Source organism: Sebastes umbrosus, chromosome 4 (assembly GCF_015220745.1).
Source record: "Sebastes umbrosus isolate fSebUmb1 chromosome 4, fSebUmb1.pri, whole genome shotgun sequence".
NCBI classification, from domain to species: Eukaryota; Metazoa; Chordata; class Actinopteri; order Perciformes; family Sebastidae; genus Sebastes; species Sebastes umbrosus.
The window spans coordinates 31,149,358-31,170,367 of record NC_051272.1 but is presented as its reverse complement, the minus strand read 5'-3'; the positions used below and the strand labels follow the sequence as shown (position 1 = coordinate 31,170,367).

The 21,010-nt window shown below is 41.5% G+C and overlaps 2 protein-coding genes across 10 annotated transcripts in view; both read left to right on the top strand.

Moving 5' to 3' along the window:
* hipk2 (homeodomain interacting protein kinase 2) overlaps positions 1 to 10,875 on the top strand; it is an 85,744-nt gene extending 74,869 nt beyond the window's left edge. For 3 of the 4 annotated variants that reach the window (XM_037766701.1, XM_037766698.1, XM_037766697.1), the window contains exons 11-15: positions 1,038 to 1,220; positions 1,356 to 1,679; positions 2,851 to 3,095; positions 3,202 to 3,362; positions 4,611 to 10,875. In XM_037766701.1, the coding sequence (XP_037622629.1) occupies positions 1,038 to 1,220; positions 1,356 to 1,679; positions 2,851 to 3,095; positions 3,202 to 3,362; positions 4,611 to 5,072 (1,375 nt within the window). In that variant the 3' untranslated portion in view covers positions 5,073 to 10,875. The remainder of the gene's footprint in view (positions 1 to 1,037; positions 1,221 to 1,355; positions 1,680 to 2,850; positions 3,096 to 3,201; positions 3,363 to 4,610) is intronic. The other variant, XM_037766699.1, reaches the window with a different exon arrangement.
* Positions 10,876 to 13,570: 2,695 nt separating this feature from the next.
* si:ch211-1e14.1 (UPF0606 protein KIAA1549) overlaps positions 13,571 to 21,010 on the top strand; it is a 54,683-nt gene continuing 47,243 nt past the window's right edge. For 3 of the 6 annotated variants that reach the window (XM_037767097.1, XM_037767098.1, XM_037767101.1), the window contains exons 1-2: positions 13,572 to 13,772; positions 17,065 to 17,355. In XM_037767097.1, the coding sequence (XP_037623025.1) occupies positions 17,223 to 17,355 (133 nt within the window). In that variant the 5' untranslated portion in view covers positions 13,572 to 13,772; positions 17,065 to 17,222. Of the gene's footprint in view, positions 13,773 to 17,064; positions 17,356 to 21,010 lie in introns of those variants that run through there. The other 3 variants (XM_037767095.1, XM_037767100.1, XM_037767096.1) reach the window with 3 other exon arrangements.

Genomic DNA, 21,010 nt, shown 5'->3' with positions numbered 1-21,010 from the left:
CACCCACCTCCCCCGTCTCTCCCTCCCCTTCCTGTCCAGTGGCGGCTCTGTTGTCCTCAGAGAGACGATTGGGAAAAGTGTCGCACTTCCTCTGCAGAGCTATCGCTCCACAGCTGCTGGTGTCAGCTCCTCTGCCCTCCCTCTCTGCTCTCTCCTCGCTCTCCTCCTTTCGTTTCTTTAGAAAAGTTAGCTGCTGCCACCTGCTGGCTCCTGTGGGAAATACATGCCGTCTTTTTATTTTCCTCACCAATGTTCAGTTTGATTATCCTGATATAAATCGATTAGGGCTGTCAATCGATTAAAATATTTAATCGCGATTAATCAAAAATTAATCTAACATTTTTTATTTGTTCAAAATGTACCTTAAAGGGAAATTTGTCAAGTATTTAATCAACATGGGAGTGGGCAAATATGCTGCTTTATGCAAATGTATGTAAATATTTATTATTGGAAGTCAATTAACACAAAACAATGAATAATATTGTCCAGAAACCCTCACAGGTACTGCATTTTGCATTAAAAATATGATCAAATCATAACATGGCAAACTGCAGCCCAACAGGCAACAACAGCTGTCAGTGTGTCAGTGTGCTGACTTGACTATGACTTTCACCAAAACTGCATGTGATTATCATAAAGTGGGCACGTCTGTTTAGGGGAGACTCGTGGGTACCCATAGAACCCATTTTCATTCACATATCTTGAGGTCAGAGGTCAAGGGACCCCTTTGAAAATGGCCATCCCAGTTTTTCCTCGCCAAAATGTATCGTAAGTTTGGAGCGTTATTTAGCCTCCTTCGCGACAAGATGGATTCCTTAGGTTTCTCTAGTTTCATAATGATACCAGTATCTTCACTCTAGCTTTAAAAGTGAGACTGCTACGCCCGAAATATCTATTGCGTTAATGCGTTAAAGAAATTAGTGGAGTTAACTTTGACAGCCCTAATATCAATGCACTTTTTCAGCATTTTGTCCTTTGCTGCTTCACTTGGAGTTTTTTTTATTGTTGTGGTAACATTTAACTGTGTTGTGTTGCAGGAATTCCCATCCTCATGGCAGCCATTATAATCCCATCATGCAGCAGCCAGCCTTGTTGGCCGGCCACGTCACGCTCCCATCCAACCAGACGCTCAATGTTGGAGTGGCACACGTTATGAGGCAGCCCTCAACCAATAACAACTCCTCTTCCAAAAAGAACAAACAGCACCAGATGTCTGCCAGGTACTCTCACATGACTCATAAGACTGTAAATTGTCCTTCTGGTAGCTAAAAGTCATCCCCTTGCTTTTGCTTTTGATCTTCAGTATCTGTGTATTTTGCACCGTTATGTGACCCTCTTCTCTGTCTTCCTATAAGGAACATGTCGGCCTACGAGGTGTCGTCCTCTCAGGCGGTGCTGTCCCCGCAGCGCTCCAAGCGGGTGAAGGAGAACACGCCACCGCGTTGCGCCGTGCTACAGAACGGCCCGGCCTCCAACTGCCCGCCCCTGCAGGGCTGTGGGGGCGGTGGGTGGGGGGCCGGCGAAGCAGAGCAGGCTTCCAGCACCACCCGCGACCACCAGCACCAGCACCACGTCCCCAGACAGACCATCATCATCCCCGACACGCCCAGTCCAGCAGTCAGCATCATCACCATCAGCAGTGACACAGATGAGGAAGACGACCACAAACAAAACAAGAGGTCAGTTGTAGGTTTGAAGAGGTTAACGTGGTTCTATTTCACTCAGTTGATACAGGCTAAGAAGTCAGAGGAAACCCAAGACCTCTTTCGAAGCACGCCATGCGTCTGCTTTGACTTAGCGGGATAGAGACATGTTTTCACCATTAACTAAGAAGCCAACTTTCTGCCATCTTACTTTGTTTCTGTGTTCACATATTTTGGTTTTATAGTTGTGTATGATATACTGTAAGGCATTTTCAATGACATATCTAGTATCAGACTGTGCGACTATAAAAGTAATTTGATCTGAAGTCATAAAATGCTAATGGGGGTTAATGGTATTTTGTGACCATTGATCAAATCAATTTTATAACCATACAGTCATCTGACAAGAGAAAAAGAAAAGATGTGCCAAAGACAACTCCTGTGTGCTGTGATATGCTGTACTGAAACACAAAGTAAGCAGTCGCAGAGTAGGAAGAAAAGGAAAGCCAAGCAGTCAGCAATCATGACAAATGATTTATAAACTGCAAAAATAACTTACAAGTATGTTTTGACACACATTGTATGGTTCAAGGTCTATACTTGGCTACAGCATACAATATACAATTAAAGAGAGGATGTAAAATCTGATTACATTTTACTAGGGCTGTCAAAGTTAACGCTATAATAACGCATTAACACAAATTTGTTTTAACGCAACTAATTTCTTTAACTCATTAACACAACTTGCGGTTTATAGGTTGTAGTGGCCTCAGTTTTAAAGCTAGAGTGAAGATACTGGGATCATATCCAAAGGTATCCATTGGAATCCCTTTACAGACATGCCCACTCTATGATAATCACATGCAGTTTTGGGCAAGTCATGGTCAAATCAGCACACGTGATGATTTGAGCATATTTTTTTATGCTAAATGCAGTACCTGTGAGGGTTTCTGAACAATATTTGTCGTCGTTTTGTGTCGTTAATTGATTCCCATGTTGATAAGAGCATTAAATACGTGATTAACTAAGGGCAATCATGCGATTAATCACAATAAAATATTTTAATCGATTGACAGCCATACATTTTACTAATCAGCCAGCAGATTTGATATTATGACATTGGTGACCTTGAGTTTACCTAAGTCACTGGAGTTGATTTCTAAGTATTAACTGTCCTCTCTGGTCCCCCTCTTCTGTTTCTTCTCAGTTCATCTTCAAAGCAGAGGAAGAATGTCATCAGTTGCGTGACGGTCCACGACTCGCCCGACTCCGACTGCTCCAGCAACAACAGCCCCTACACTGTGGAGTCCAGACCCCCCAACAACAACAGCTACGATACAAAGACCACCATCCTGGACAACTATAACAATGGGAACCCCCGCACCATCATCATCCCCCCTCTCAAAACCCAGAACAGTGAGGTCCCCAGTGAGTGTGAGCGCCTGATGCCAGGTGTGACAGATTCTTCCCTAACCCTAAAACACAGCCGATACACAGCTATTAAGCTGTTTTGTGTTGAGCTTCCCAATTAACCAAACTTGTATCCTCTCCTGTACAGATGCAATGAACCATCAGAATATAGCTTACAAGTTCAAATCCTCCAATGTATTGATGTCTGGCAATAATCACCTACCAGGGGGCGTGGCCGTAGGCGGGTCCTACCGACAGCAGCGCTCTGGGTTACACCCCCTCCAGCAGCAGCCTCTCAATCTCAGCCAGGTATGGGGAAACATGTTATCACTGTCAGCGTGTGAATATGTGTGTATGAAACCTCAGATCTTTTAGGATCATGATTAAGAGGAATAGTATATATAGTATATACTGTGGTATGTATATAGTTTATTTGGGGAAATAAGCTTTTTCATGTTCTATTAGATGAAGATTGATACCACCCTCATGTCTGTATGGTAAATATGAAGCTACCACTAGCAGCCAGTTAGCTGAGCTTAGCACAAAGACTGCAAACTGGGGGGGAAACTGGTAGCCTGGCTCTGTCCAAAGGTAACAAAAGAGAATGTAATTGATCCTCTCATCTAACGCTATGCAAGAAAGCAAATAAGCAAGGAACAATGTGTTCATTTCAGGGGATCGATTAGCAGAAATGGAATATAATATTCATAACTATGTTTTCATTAGTGTATAATCACCTGAAACTAAGAATAATTGTGTGTACGTTAGCTTAGAATGAGCCCGTCATATCTTCTGTATATAGGAAGCAGCAGGGCCGGCTTAAAGCAGAGGCCATATAGGCGGTCACCTAAGGCGCCACCTTCTGGGGGGCGTTGGTTGTAAAGATAATGGGTTTTTTTTAAATTTCAGTGGGTGCCCTTCCTCATTTTCTGCACTGAGATAACAAATTAACAAATAAAGAAAGAAAGAGAAATACACTTTTCACCCCTGTAACTCTCTTTCTCACACTTATTCATCTGCCCGGTCGCACTTATTTGTTAATGTGTTAAGTTTAAATTGTAGTGAAACTGAATAAACACTTTCAAGCCAACAATATCAGGGACTAACTGTTTATATATAATATAATAAATACAGTTATTTATGAAAATAAAAAATTAAATTTTTCACTTAAAACAATTTTGATGTCTGATGTGTGTTGCAGTTAACGGGGCTAGGGTTAGGGTTCTGGGGGGGTTGAACCCTAACCCTAGAGCTGGGGGTTGGTCACGCTTGTGAAACTGCGGTAACGTGAGCGTGGAGTGCAAAACCGTGGTACCGCCAGCGGACGTCTGACTTCAGTTGCTCCTAAAGTACTAAAGTAGTGTCATTATGGTAAGGATGGCCTGGTTTTGCACTCGGCTGCTCAAGTTACCGCAGTCTCGGAAAGGGAGGAGTGAGCGGAGATACTCTAGATGTCGCCTAATCCTACAGACTGTACCTTTAAGGTTGATTATTAATTTGTGACAGTTCAGGAACAATAAAACTGACATTCAGCCTGTCTATCATCTCCTCTTTCAGGCCCAGCAGCATATGGTAGCTGATCGAAATGGTCATCGGCGCCAGCAGGCCTACATCACCCCAACCATCGCCACTCAGGCCCCGTACTCCTTCCATCACAACAGCCCCTCTCACACGGGCAACGTCCACCCGCACCTGGCCGCCACACACATACCCAGCCAGCCCCACCTCTACGCCTACACAACCCCCGCCGCTCTGGGCTCCACCGGCACCGTGGCCCACCTGGTGGCGACGCAGGGCTCGGCGCGCCACGCGGTGCAGCACGGGAGCTACCCGCCGAGCATCGTCCACCAGGTCCCGGTCAGCATGGGCCACCGCGTGCTGCCCTCTCCCACCTTGCACCACAGCCAGTACCAGGCCCAGTTTGCCCACCAGGCCTACATCAGCGCTTCGCCCGCCTCCACTGTCTACACTGGATACCCGCTGAGCCCCACCAAGGTCAACCAGTACCCTTACCTCTAGAGAAGACACTGACTGACACTGGAGAGCCCGACCCAGCGCCGCTGCTGCTGCCCCCACCCCCGAACCCACTCGACATCCTAAACATCCTCTCCTCGACCTCAGACATAAACAGAGACAGAGGAACATGCAATCCTCATGAAACTGTCACGTATAACTTGAAGATATAACGACAGAGAGAAAAAGAGAAAAAAAAGATTCACAGCCTCTCTAGAAGGGAAAGATGGAGTTGAATTTCAGAGGGGTACAGTCCTTCTTTCAATTTTCTTTTTGTTCTCCTGAAAGGGCCAGTTTTTTGCTTTTATTTGTCTATTCTTCGCTTTACTTTACGAGGACAGTAATGTCTCATTAGTTTTACAGGGAAGTTTGAAACAGACCTTTTGGGACAAGCGGAGGCTTTTCTGGTTTGCTTTCTTTTTATTTTCCCCTCTTAAATTTGGGACGTGACTGTTGAACAGGGGTTACTGACTGGAAGTTCGGGATCCCAAGAGGCTTGGGAGAAGGTGAAATACGGAAACCTGCTGCTCTTCAAAGAAAAAAAAATATTGATGGCCTTGAACTGTCTTAATATTTCCAAATCATTCATGGTGTGGGGGAGAAAAAGAGAGGCAACTCCCCCCCACCACACTCCACCTTCTCCAGCCGAGGAGGCTTCTGGAAATATAACCAACAGAAGACAACAAACTTTTTAGTGTATTTATAGATATTTTTTTCTCCTTTATGTTTCACCTTTATGACGATACTTCAGTTTTAGCTCTAGGTGTCTTAGCTGGGCCCCGTTCTTAGAATGTAGCAGTCTGCACCTGTTTGTTTCAATTTTTTTTTTTCTCCTGATACCAATAGATTTATTTGTTCCTCTTTTTTCTCAATGTGATTGCACAAAGTGGTTATAATAACATAGGCATGTACAACGTGATTGTCTGTGTGTGCTACTGTCAGCCATGCGTGTGTAGTCCACCTCCTTCAAAACTCTCCTCAGTCTTTTTAGGTTTTGACCATTGTTCCCTCGTAGTGCCTTACAGATATAACGACACAGTTTACTTGGCTTGGATCCTGAGAGCCACGAGAGACTATAGCTATACTTAGAGAGACATGTTTCCCCCTGGTTTGACATCCTAGTCGGGGCAGTTGTAGCTCTCTTCCAGGTGTAGGCTCAGCCCTCGCTGTTTTCTTGCCCTTAACGACAGCATCCTATAGAATGATGAAGATTAACGTCAGAGTTGATGTCGCGCTGAGCTATTTTATTATGTGTGCATGAGATAACTTGCCTGGGGTACTTAACCAAAGTCATAGATAAATTCTTGTTACATTTTTGCTCTGGATATTAATGTAAATATGAAAAAATGTACAGTATAGCTGTAGCTGTAAACCTCTATCACCCAAAATGTGGCTTTAGTTTGGAATATATTTGTTTTTGTTTTTTTAATATAATCACACAAGGGAATTCATGCATCGTGACGACGGAGCACAGAGCTCATGTACAGGGAAATGAGTTACAGTACAATGTTTGAGACACAGTAGAGGTCGTTAAAAGCTAGTCCGAGAGAAGGGGCCTGACAGGAAGTTATTGTTGCCACGAGGATGGTTCCGGAGGCTTAGGCTGCAGAGAGGAGGCAGAGTATCGAGGGTTGTTCGAGAGAGATACTGTGTAGGCACGAGTGAGGTGGCTGTTTGAGAGCGTATAGGGTCAGTTTAGGTAGGGACTGTGGAGGGCACGGGTGAAACTCTATCTTAAATGGGACTAAAATGGTAGCAGAAGTTGGCACTGAGCAGGTTGATAGTAACACTGAGCCCGGGTGGTCGGTCGGTCGGTAGGTAGGAAGCCGAAGTGGCACTACCTTTACCTGAATGCACACTTAGAATTCCGACATGAATCCTGTTGTTGTTGTTGTCCAGCAAAGATAATTGGAAGTTGCGTTTGAGGTTTTGGCATCTCAGAGCTGCAAGAACAGAACAGAAGGGAAAAATGCCGCAGCGTACACCTGGAAGGGCACCTTGTTGTGGACGATTTTTGTCGCCACTGTCCATTTGTCTTCGAAGCCAGGTACACCACAGACATCGCCACGCCAGCCGAACGGGATACCTGAACACTTAGAGAACCAATAGGGCTGTCACTTTGTGTGTTTGCTGCTTCATTTCATTTTTTTTTTTTCTCTCGTAGCCAACATTACAAATAATCTCCTCTCTTCATTTGTCCTCTTCAGCACATCAGTACTGCTGGTGGTTTAGTGAAAGCCCCCCCCCCCTCTCTCCTTCATGGTATGCCATAGTACTTGCATTTGAAGTGATTTTTTTTTTTTTTTTTAACTTAACATTATCTTGAACTTTTTTTTTGTTGACATGGCTGTAGTACATGTTGTGTTTATTTTTTAGAGATTGTTGCAATAATTCTCGTGGATGTTTTATCAGAGTATGTGTGTGTTTTTATTATTATTATTATTATTATTATATTTCAGGCTCATTTCTATTTTGTAACCCGGGGGTTGATGTACAGTGATGTTTAGTATTCCGTGGAGGTGGGTGCACCTGTGTAAAAGTGTTGCAACACTGCTGGCGATAGTAAAGTTGATGATAATCCAATGGGGCCCTTATAGATAGATAGCTATAGATGCTTTTGGCTTGAGGGTGCCACAGCCACAGCCAGGATTTGAAATACAACAATCCCCTGACGGGGCCCCAGAGTGGTTTGTCATCCTGGTACTTTCCCCTCTCCACTCCCCGTCAGCTCCAGCATGCAAGCCTTAGGGTTAAAGTTAAAGATGTGATTACATAGTACATTGCTGGTTACATCATTCTTCTCTGTTCTGTCTTATTTTATTTTATTTTATCTACTTAATTTCCTCCAGGTCATCGGGGCCTAAGCACACACACACACACACACACACACACACACACACACACACACACACACACACACACACATACGCATATAAGGGAGATGATTTTCCATTGAAATCTTTTGGCTCCTCTGTTATGAGACAGACTACTGAAACATTCCACTGTTTGAGGGAATTTGCCGTTAACACATGCTACACTGCTGTCCTGTCCCCTCTCCTGTCCTGTCAGCGAGGGGATAGCATTGTCACTCTAGGACTTTTCTTTTCGCTCCTCCCACCAAAGAAATCAACAGATCGATCATGTACAGCACAGCACAGTATAGTATAGTACAAGCAATCCTCCAGCAGCAGACAGGCAATAACTTCTGGTCTCATCTTTAAACGCGCTACAAGTTTGAGGACATGTTGTTAAGCAAAATGCATGTGTGGACACGATGTACGAGCACACAAGGAGGATTTAACCTACTCAATGCATACTCATTAATTTGTTTAGAATCTGGACGTTCAACTATGAGAGGAGCTGCAGTCTGTGTTAAAGCTTTTCATTACTCCTCACACTTGCGCCCTGTCTAGGTTGGATGATCAATAATTATCTAACCTCTCTCCAAATTGTTAAGCCAGTTGTTTTTTTGTTTGTTTTTTTACGTTGTTGATGTTGTAGCTTTATCGGTGTTGTACGAAAAATGAATTTGTAAACTTAAAAAAGTTTGTTTTACATTAGCGTGCCATGGAATAGAATGACCTGTAAAAAAATGAATTAATCAAAAAAATGTACCAACTATACCTTTAAAAACTACGGTCGCCCGCACACAAAAATGAATGTAATACGTGACCTGCGACGTCTGAAATGGCTTTAGATCTTTCTCAGTGGGTGACCATTCGTTTGATTTCTACACCGTTTGTGGCCAAGCACGATGCAATAATTACACATCTGATCTCCAGCAAAAATCCCATATGAGAGAAGTAATGTAAAATGACCACTATCCTCACGATTAGGGGGATGTCAAATAATTTTGAGCTGTTTTCTCAAATGAAACATCCAATTAAGAGAGGCCCGGTATGCGCAACAATGTGGAAAATTACTTGATGTGTGTGATACCTTTTTGTCTATTACTCTGTTCAGACATAACCAATGTTTTGTGTTTTATAAAAAAAAGGGGAATCAGAAATGTGAGCATTAACGTAGATCGAGTGACCTTACAATTACCAAAATGTGCTTAAGTAGAGCGTAAAGATGTTTTGTGTTGTTGAGGTGAGCAGAGCCTTCCCAGCTAGCGACTTTACTGTTAGAGCACTGCCTTCCAAATAACCAACAGTACCTCCAAAGGGTTTAAGGTGACATTTAAATTAGAGAAGACAAAATAAGGCAGTGTCTCACTCTCTATGAAATACACTCAAACTTCCAGCTTTGCTCACGGTGTTAACGTGAATACTCCTCCTCCTGGAAAACACTGAGAAACATTCCTGAGAGCATGATGGCGCATAGTGCTACATTAAGTCTTCAGACAGACTCCTCTAAGGTGACTTGGAGCTCGCAACATCAAACCTACACATTCAGTTCAGTATAAACCGTTTGGCAAAGTCGCAGCTGCCTCCCAAAGTACAAAGGGGTTAGGAAGAGGTGTTGGGTGGATTAATCACGAGCTGATGTTCTCTCAAATTCATAATCTAGCTACACAAGCATTCTTAAAGCCCTTTCGGATGAGAGTGTATGTTTTTTTTTAACTTTTCGTTGAGGAGATCTGCTCCTTTCGCTGGCTATTCATTGGGGGAATTCAGGGTGAGGTGGTCAAGGTTTGATGCCATCGCTGATAGAGAGTGTTCGATTACAATGAATGAATTTAAGAACCAAAACTGATTGAAATACGATTGTTTTTTCTTACTATCTACATCTATTCTAATTTGTTTAAAACCAGGTTAGGATGTGGATTCATTTTTACCACCGTAAATCCCCTAAATTGCTGTTTTTAACTGAAAAATGTAGCTTTTCCCATTTCAGAGAGATTTCTAGCCAAAGACAGTTATTTTTGTGGTGTTCATAAACGAAATCTAGAAGTGGTAGACCAAAGCTACAGTCAAAGCTAGATGTACACTACAAAAATATTCATCTAAAGCTAGAGGTCATGTCAAAAGTTAAAATCCCTTTTCTCAAAATTGTAAATTAGCGTAGCTCAATTTCTCAAATAGCTACCTGCACAACAGTTTATTTGCGTTTTCTAAAGACCTAAGAGTGCATCAAACCCTGACCCCCTTTTGTGTCCATTGCTGTATGGTTTCTCAACGGTGTAAAATCTCATTCTTTGTCGATAAAGCTAACGTGTGCTGCAGTATTTCCTAGTATACTTCTCTGTTAATTGTCTTTTTCTTATTTACTTTTGTTTATCGGGGTGTGATGTCTCATTATTTCAATCTGTTGACGTAGCGTTCTATGTATACCCTGTTCCTTAGCCTAATATTATTAAGTATGTTATGAGAATGGATATTTTACTGGCTTTATAGAATGTTTAAATAAATATAATAATGACAATAAGAAGAAGGATTAATTAAACCTCCTAACAAGTTGAGTACTTGCTACTAAGCGCTTGTGTTACCATTATGATGTTGTGTGCTTCTCTTAATCATTTTCGTTGTAGAAAAATGGAGTGAATTTATATTAGGCTTCGAAAAAAAAACTAATGATAGCGTTGTAAATTTCACGGGAGGATTTTAACAGACAAACAGCTTCGTCAAATAGAAGAATAGAGTTATTTTAATTGTCCTCTTTACTAACTGTAGGGTGAGAAGGGGCTCGCGTTGTGGTGAACTATGTTATAGCTTGTTATTCACTGTTACTTTTGATCATTTTTTCGGTCTCCGAGGTGAATCGAGTTATTAATGAGAATTTGTATGCTCACATATGCATATTGTATATGTGTAGAAATGTAATCACACTTTGTCTTGGATTTACATTAAACTGTTAAGTCACGGCACCAGTCTCCTGTTTTCTGCTGCAGTGTGTGTGTTTGTGCTTGAGGTTTGTTGTGAGTGCTTGAGCATGATAAATCTTTTAAATCAGAAAGGAAATAAAAATATACAATCATAAGCAAACATACTACACACTACTCCAAAATTTGTAATTGTTTTGTTTGAAAAAACATTTAAAGGCCATTTTTCACTTATTTCACTTATACACCCTGTTGGAGTGGCCCTATAGAAAGACATTGAATCCAGTCGTGGAAGAAGATTATGTTCCCTTACATACGTAAGTAAAAGTGGAGACACCACTATATAAAAAATACTAAATTATGTGGAAAAGTGCAACATGTTGCAAGTGCCACCGCCCCCTTGGAGCCCCCATATTCAAAAGAAACACAACAAAAGTGCCCTCTTGGATGCACTTGTGGTAGATTAAACATGATAAAGTGCCCTCTAGGGTGCTTTTCCAGTGGAGAAAACGAGATAAAGTGCTTTCTTGGGAGATAAGACATGATAAAGTGCCATCTAGGGTACCCTTCCAGTGGAGAAAACGACATTAAGTGACTTCTAGGGTGCTCTTCCAGTGGTGAAAACTAGATGCAGTGCAATAATACAGTAGGTGCCCTTGAATGGAGAAAACAAGATCAAGTGGCATTAAAATGGAGAAAACATAATGCAGTGCAATAGTACAGTAGGTACCCTTGAATGGAGAAAACATAATGCAGTACCCCATAGGCTGCCCTACTTGCAAGCAAATTTTCTGCACGCTGGTGCCCTTTTTATTTTTTCTTCCCTGCACCTCAGAGAGCCTCAGTCCATCACTGCAGACACATATCCGTTGTGGGTGTTATATTATAGGATTTTCTTTTAACACAAATGCATAAATGTATAAGTAGCATTGTATTCTAATAGTTAGTCAAGGTAGAGCTCATTTTATTTACTTTATATACTGTTGGTTAGTTATAATATTTTGCACAAACTCATCCTGTGTGTTTTGTATGTAAAATCTGATTCTGGAAAGCAACTAGTAACTGTAACTATGGCTGTCAAATGAATGTAGTGAAGTAAAAAGTACAATGCAATATTCGCCTCTGGAATGCAGGGGAGACTGACATAGACTGATAATACTCAAGGGAAGTAGAAGTACCTCAAAATTATACCTAAATACAGTGGTTAGGTAACTATACTTAGTTACATTCCACCACTGACACATGATATATATCCTAAAATGATTATATCCTAAAATCATAACAATATTAGGAGAAAACCCAAGATTCATTCAAGACTTATTTCTTGAATCTTGAGTTTTCTCATAATATTGGAATATGTAGAATTGAATGTGCATTTGATATCAATTTACCATCGAAATATTTGAAATAAATCAGCAGTAATTCAATTTATTTATTTATGTATTTATTTCAGCAGAATCAGCATGAGCAACAAAACCAACATGAGGATAGGACCCTCAGTTAGCTCATCTGGTAGAGCAAGCGCCCTATGTATCAAGGCTTGTCACAGCGGCTGTGGGTTTGAATCCGACCCGCGGACCTTTGCTCCATGTCATCCTCTCTCCCACAACTGTCACTGCCTCAGCCAAAAAGTAAAGAAAACATAGATAGACAACAATGTAGAAATAAATTAACATTTAATTTTATATGTCCTGTTTAACGATCAACTTGTATTTATTCATTCCAATATTTATTCATTTATTTCCAAATATATTTTAGCATTTATTAATGCCTATTTTTTTGTACAATTAATAAATTAATTTGTAAACACATCTATTAATGTGTTAATTAAATGCTCTATTACTATTTACGCGACTCTTGTGGTCCTCCATAATGGATAACTAAGAAAGACAGAAATTTAAAAAAATAAAATAAAAATAAGTAAGTAAATAAATGAATGAAATGATATAAATCTACTTTTTTTTTTTTTTTTTTAAATACCTAGATAAATAAAATTTTAGGATTTAATTGGTGGCCCACACAATACCAACTGAATGTGACCATATAATTGAAAGCCAGACTGATCCAGCATCAGCAGTCATTCATGCTATTCTACCACCAGGTGGCGATGTGCACCAAATTGTTGCTCCCTCTAAACTGGCACTGACGTGATTAGGTTGTGCTGATCATCTCCATTTATTTTCAACCACAAAACCTTGCTAAGCTCCATCTCTACAGCATGCACCAGAGTGACATACATATCTCAAGCCGTGCACGCTGTTTGTAATTTGGGGCATGCATTACAATAGAAACGAAGTGTGCATCATCCTCATGTCTTGTCAGAAACATGTAAACACTGGGCTTTTAAATGTTGATGGAATTAAACATTAACAGGCCCAGGAGTGCAACAACAACCAGGAGGTTGCACAAACAAAATGAATCCTTGCAGAAAAATGGACAGTTTGATAACTCTTATCATGCTTTTTGTTTCAGCACGACTAGGTGAACTCTATTCAGCCAATAAAAAAGAGGCATGCATTGATATATATACCCATCCATGGCTCCTATACCTCGGGTTAAGTGCATCATCGCATGAGGCAACGTTGCCGTGGAAGCCGCAGACGCCAGTCGACGAGGACCAACCTAATTTTTAAACCCCTCTTTGACAGAAACGAGCCGCAGCCAATCAGAGCGGGTTTAGATAAATCAGTAACCAATCAGATCAGCCGGGGGGGGCGGGACTAACCCAATCCTCAGGACGAGAGAAGGTAACTGTTACCAGAGAGAGTCAGATGAGAGACAGCCAGCAGCTCTGTCTGCACAGTACCGTTTACAGCTGAGATAACTTCAACCAGGCAGGCAGGTGGTCTCATGAAGGTTAACGACGGAGCTTCAGACAGCCAGAGGATATTTCTCGTGACCCAGACAAAGGAGCTGATAGAGTTGGAGCTCCCTTTTTTTTGGTGAGTGTGAATGCGCAGCTCTGAGCAGCTCTGAGCTGCTCAGAGCTGCTGAGCTGCTGAGCTGGCTGACAGGAATGGCTGGAGGAGAAGAGACTCACAGCTAGCTTTATACAAAGTCTGCTAGCGAACCTGTTAGTAGCATGTTGCTGTAGCTACGCTCAGATGAGGGATGTGACCTGCTTTGTCTGTCCAGCCTCACCAAGAGACATATGACCGTTATGACTAAGTAACGAGACGGGATGTAGGACTAGAGACACTGTAGGCTACTGACTCTACTGACTAGAGACTGTAGGACTAGAGGTTGTAGGACTAGAGACACTATAGGACTAGAGGCTGTAGGACTAGAGACACTGTAGGACTAGAGACTGTAGGACTAGAGGCTGTAGGACTAGAGACACTATAGGACTAGAGACTGTAGGACTAGAGACTGTAGGACTAGAGGTTTTAGGACTAGAGACACTGTAGGCTACTGACTCTACTGACTAGAGACTGTAGGACTAGAGGTTGTAGGACTAGAGACACTATAGGACTAGAGGCTGTAGGACTAGAGACACTGTAGGACTAGAGACTGTAGGACTAGAGGCTGTAGGACTAGAGACACTATAGGACTAGAGACTGTAGGACTAGAGACTGTAGGACTAGAGGTTTTAGGACTAGAGACACTATAGGACTGGAGACTGTAGGACTAGAGGCTGTAGGACTAGAGACACTGTAGGCTACTGACTCTACTGACTAGAGACAGTAAGACTAGAGGCTGTAGGACTAGAGACTGTAGGACTAGAGGCTGTAGGACTAGAGACTGTAGGACTAGAGACACTGTAGGCTACTGACTCTACTGACTAGAGACTGTAGGACTAGAGACTGTAGGACTAGAGGCTGTAGGACTAGAGACACTGTAGGCTACTGACTCTACTGACTAGAGACAGTAAGACTAGAGGCTGTAGGACTAGAGACTGTAGGACTAGAGGCTGTAGGACTAGAGGCTGTAGGACTAGAGACACTGTAGGCTACTGACTCTACTGACTAGAGACAGTAAGACTAGAGGCTGTAGGACTAGAGACTGTAGGACTAGAGACTGTAGGACTAGAGGCTGTAGGACTAGAGACTGTAGGACTAGAGGCTGTAGGACTAGAGGCTGTAGGACTAGAGACACTGTAGGCTACTGACTCTACTGACTAGAGACTGTAGGACTAGAGGCTGTAGGACTAGAGACACTGTAGGCTACTGACTCTACTGACTAGAGACAGTAAGACTAGAGGCTGTAGGACTAGAGACTGTAGGACTAGAGGCTGTAGGACTAGAGACTGTAGGACTAGAGGCTGTAGGACTAGAGGCTGTAGGACTAGAGACACTGTAGGCTACTGACTCTACTGACTAGAGACAGTAAGACTAGAGGCTGTAGGACTAGAGACTGTAGGCTACTGACTAGAGACTGTAGGACTAGAGACTGTAGGACTAGAGACACTATAGGACTAGAGACTGTAGGACTAGAGGCTGTAGGACTAGAGACACTGTAGGACTAGAGACTGTAGGACTAGAGACACTGTAGGACTAGAGACAGTAGGACTAGAGGCTGTAGGACTAGAGGCTGTATGACTAGAGACTGTAGGACTAGAGACACTGTAGGACTAGAGACAGTAGGACTAGAGGCTGTGGGACTACAGACTGTAGGACTAGAGACTGGAGACTGTAGGACTATGGACTGTAGGACTGGAGACTGTAGGACTGGAGACGAGACTGTAGGACTAGAGACTGTAGGACTAGAGACTGTAGGACTAGAGACTATAGGACTAGAGACTGTAGGACTAGAGACTGTAGGACTAGAGACTATAGGACTAGAGACTGTAGGACTAGAGACTATAGGACTAGAGACTATAGGACTAGAGACTATAGGACTAGAGACTATAGGACTAGAGACTGTAAGCTACTGTGTCATGATGAGAGAGCGACTGGAAGCTAGCATGCAGCCAGGGGTCTGTGAAGTCTGTGCTGCTGGTTTGTGTGCCCCTCTTTTTGCCTTATTCATCATCCGTCTATGTAGAGGATGTTTCGTTTATCTAATGGGATAATATTGTGCTTGGGATATTTGACTAATGTTATTAACGTTACCTTGTAATGACCTGTTTTTGGCCACGTGCATGAAATGTGTCTTTTACAATACAAAAACAACCCCCCAAATTTAGTTATTTATTTTAACATATATGTTGTGTGAGTCTGAGAGAGAAATAGTTTGAGTTATGAGAGTGAATTTTTCTTTTTCAAATCCATAACAAACATAATTTTTTTTTGTGCGGTCAATCAATTAAGATATTTAATCATGATTAATCGCATGATTTTCCATGATTAATCGTAATTAATTGCAAAATAAATGGCACTTTTTTTATCTGTATAAAATGTACCATAAAGGGAGATTTGTCAAGTATTTAATACTCTTATCAACATGGGTGTGGGCAAATATACTTGCTTTATGCTATACAGTATATTTATTACTGGAAATCAATTAACAACACAAAACAATTACGTATATTGTCCAGAAATCCTCACAGGTACTGCATTTAACATGAAAAATATGCTCAAATCATAACCTGGCAAACTGCAGCCCAACAGGCAACAACAGCTGTCAGTGTGCTGACCTGACTATGACTTGCCCGAAACTGCATGTGATTATCATAAGGAGGGCATGTCTGTAAAGGGGAGACTCGTGGGTACCCATAAAACCCATTTTCATTCACATATCTTGAGGTCAGAGGTTAAGGGACTCCTTTGAAAATGGCAATGACAGTTTTTCCTCACCAAAATTTAGCGCAAGTTTGGAGCATTGTTTAACCTCCTTCGCAACAAGCTAGTATGACATGGTTGGTACCAATGGATTCCTTAGGTTTTTTCTAGTTTCACTCCAGCTTTAAAACTGAGCTCGCTACAACCTCTGATAGATCAATTGCGTTAAAAAAATTAGTGGCGTTAAAACAATTTTGCATTAACGCGTTATTATTGTGTTAACTTTGACAGCCTTAATCATTTTAGAATCCAAATTTAACGTGTCATCAGCTTTTTGTACGGAAGGCCCAGTGCATAGAATAAGGAAAATATAGGCAATGACTATAAAATAAAATGAAAAATAGAAATGGCAATTTTCCTCTGAAAAATGTATTTCCAATGATTGTGTGCTTATGTGCGCTTCAGTTTAGCAGTGGTTGTTTCCAGTTAATGGCTGATTAATAATGAGAGATGCTCAAGTAGTAAGAGAAAATGTGGTTGCTTTGTTTGAGTGTTGCTCCTTTGTTTTCAACAGCCATTCTTCATTGCGAGCACGTGTTATGGAAGGAGGGGCCTTAAACTGAAGGAGTCCAAACCAGGCAGCCCAGAATAACCCAAACCTCGATTATCTCTTCTGAATGAATCTTCTCTTCTCAACTGGATGAAATGCCTTGACCGAACCCCCGCCATACCATGGCAGGTGTAATCTCCTCTGTGGGTTTGGTGGTGATGCTCAAGGCTCTTATGCATGCCCGTGGCCCGCATGCAGTGTTTCTGGGGATGACGTTTTTGGTAACGGTGATCGCAGCTGACTCACCTGTTGCAGGTAAGAGAGAACCTTTCGCTGACTCACACAACATGATCCACTAATTTGTACCTTGTGTTACATAACCGACATAGCATCTTGTACAAGGTTTCAGTTAGCTTTTCAGCATTGACATGTTATATACACCAAGTTCAAGTTGGACTTGTAAGGTGATAATTATATGCAAACCAAAAATAACTATAGAGACCATTTTGAAGGACAAAGATACCCATTCATGTTTCTTATTTTAGTATAAGAGGTGGCAAATCAACAAATATTAAAAATAGTGAATATTTGTGGAACAGTAAGGTCCACATATTGTAACACAACCCAGCATTTTTATGGTGTATATCACTTAATCCAACTGAATAGCTACATAACTTGCACTAGATTCAAAGTAAACATGAATGATGCGTAAACCTGTTTAGTGTGTGTTGGTCAAATGTGTTAATGGCATCCAGGATCAATCCAACTAAGGCGTAATCAAGAACTTTGTCTTGATGGATTGGTTTCTGGTTTCTCTTGTCCTGAGGCATGGATTAGATAGAAGTCTGAAGCTTAAGCCATCTATCTGTTCTCTTTACCGCTGGTCCAGTGCAGGGTTGTAGCAAATTACCTACAAATTTAACCATCCTATTTTTATTTTTATTTAACCTTTAATGTCTTTGGGTAGGTTTGCTGAGCAGGAATGCTTATTTTCAGCAATTAGACGTATCCGGGGATGTACAGGAAGTAAACGAGTCGCCATTACTGGGGTGGCGTCTCCCTACAATTCGTGTGGGTTTGAATGCAAATTGTCCAGTTTTCTATGATGTCTAAGAGTTCGGGAAGAACCTGAGCAGTTCCCAGCTGCCTAACGTTAGCCTGACATGGCTGCCTGACATGGCCGCCGGATGGCCGCCGAATTCTTCTATACTTGACATGGTTACAGTCACATCACGGAGATGCTTAGTATAACAGCAGTGTTGTTTTTGAGCCGCTGAGCAGCTGCACTGGAGGAGTTGGGTTTATTATGTGCCTTGCTCAAGGCCAATGTACCCAGCGATCTTCCAGTCGTAACATCGCTGTCTTAACCTTCAGGCCACTGTTACCAAATCTTCAATTTAAAGCTTGTCATCCCCTTAATACGAAGAAATTACATCATAGATGACATATATAACCCTGCAGTTTGTTTTGCCTTTAGTTTAATACTGGATGTAATGTGAAACAACAAAGTTTGTGTCTGTAGTAATTGATTTTCAAAGTCATGGCGGCGTGATCTTGGATACTGTAGTTGTGATATTCATAATGAAGACACTCACATGTTTGATTCTGGGTTTTCACAAGAGGTGAAGTGGCTCTATCCCTAGAGTACACAGACTTGAGAGTTAAACCACTTTCCAGTAATTAGGGAAAGAGAAAGGGTCTAAATTCATCCACTTGATGGGTGTTTTCCCCGGGCTCACTTTTATAGATAGTGACATGATCCACACACCCCTCCCCTTGCACATTGCCCAGTGAAAAGAACACGTTATAAGAGTAGCCAAAAACTCATGATATTACGTCCTAATAGGATTATGTAGTAAATGCCAGGATGAAAGCCGTGTGCAGGAAATTAGGAATTAGTACATTTTAAATTCTTACGAGGAACAACTCTATGCACAACTTTAATTCGAAGACCAATAATGCGGGCTACCCATTGTCTTCAGTTTACTGCTAATGCATTTGTCATATTTCAGATTTTGTCAGACAAAAAAATACAATTAAGCCATACTGTAAACAATTTACAAAGATTGCATAACTGGGAAGTTTTGATATTTTCGTATCGTAAGTATATTTCTTCCTGTTTCTGCCATTTTGCAGTTGCTCATCATATTCAATTAGCTGAATGGTTTGCATTTAGTCCTCCTATGGAGATGGTTCTCCTGAAGCTAGGATGGGCTGTAACAACCCTTATGCCAACAACTCTATACCTAGAAACCACAAAGTTTCAGTGCACATTTACTTTAATTTTTTTAAAAGTATTTCCCACGTGTCATCTTTTTTGTGTCGATGACAGTTGTACAACAATGCTTGCAGAAAATGCGGGATAACCACTTTCAAAACGGCAGTCCACAAACCAATGGGTGATATCACGGTGACTACGCCCACTTCTTATACAGTCTATGATTGAAACATTCAGGGGTAGAATTATCACTGCTCTGGTTTTAATTTTGCCTATTCCTTTAAAAATGCAGTCCTTTTGATGTTTAAGCATCTTGCCTTTTACTTTCAGCTACCAATTATTTATATTAAGACACAGAACTTATTTCGTTTTAGGTAGCCTACTTCATTTCAATAAATCAAGTTCTAATATGGCTTTATATATGGCTGTAAAATATTTATTCAATATCTCAAAATGTGAAGGGAAACACTGGCAAGAAGTCGGACCTGTTCTTTTGACTGTTGAATCAGAGCTAAGTTAGTTAAGGTAGGACTAAACGCTGTTTCATCTTGGTCATGATTGCCTCTGCCCGTTGCACAAAACTACAGTTTTATAAAACTGCATTACTTATATATCACAGCTAAAAATCTAATTAGTTATGGTAAACATCTTGCCCCAAAATGGACAATAGTTATTGTATGACAGGAAGTGCTCATCATATTTACCAATCGCTATACAGTTCAATTAATTCATGCTTTGGATGACAGCTGTGTTTCCATGGTCTGATTCAACAGTGAAATCACCCGTCATACAGCTTTCCTCTTACAGACTCAGAAAGAGAGAAAAGCTCACTTTATAGTTTCTAGGTCAAATAGGCGACCTACGTATAATTGTTCCTCCAGATCCGACATCATACAGTAATAACCCTCTTTCTTACTTCCCTCCTTCTCTTGGTCTTTCTGCTCAATTTCTGTGTAAAAAGTAGTTCCACATCTACACCCTAGATCTAAAATGAAAGATCTTTTACAAACATATAGGATGTAATTAGAAACTTTATATATGATACCATAAAGTGCCCTTGCAATTTTTAGCTTCAACAGTCTCTCTCTGCACTGCAGTGGCTGGCAAGTTCAACACAGCGAGCTGCAGGCCAGCAAAGTCCTGGCTAATTACCAGTGCAGTCCGTTGCCATGTGAAATGTGATCTGTGTGGGATGACAATATGGCCATTCATTATTCATTAGAGCTGGGAGCCAGTTGCAGATCAATGGGTAGAAGAACCTATCAAAAGTCAAACAGTGGGTACGTTTGCTCTCACCAGGCCTGCAGCTTGACCAGACAGATCTTTTGGAAAGCAGCTCGGTGGCTGACCCTGCCTTTTATACTCACTGGCCTCTCCCACCATTGTCTGGCTATGTGGAGGGCAGTGGAAGCTAGGTCTGTTGGTCAAGGGTGGGTCAATGATAGCAGACTTAAAACAGCTTTTTAATGTTATTCTTCCACTTGATAATCAGTGTCCATAATTATCTTGTCTGATACATTCACACGTCAAAGTTATTATACAGTCAGCTATTGTGAGGATGGCTGTAGTCTCATTTACCTAATTTTTTCCAGTTGCCCGCTATTACCTGCATCATACTGGTAGGTTGGGATGTGAAGGTACCAGAATGGGGGCTCGTGAATGTACATCTGTTAGTGATTTTGTGTACCCTTTTTTGTGTTTTACCAAGGCAATTTTCCACTGCAGTTTCTGCGTCCTACAAGTGTCAAAACA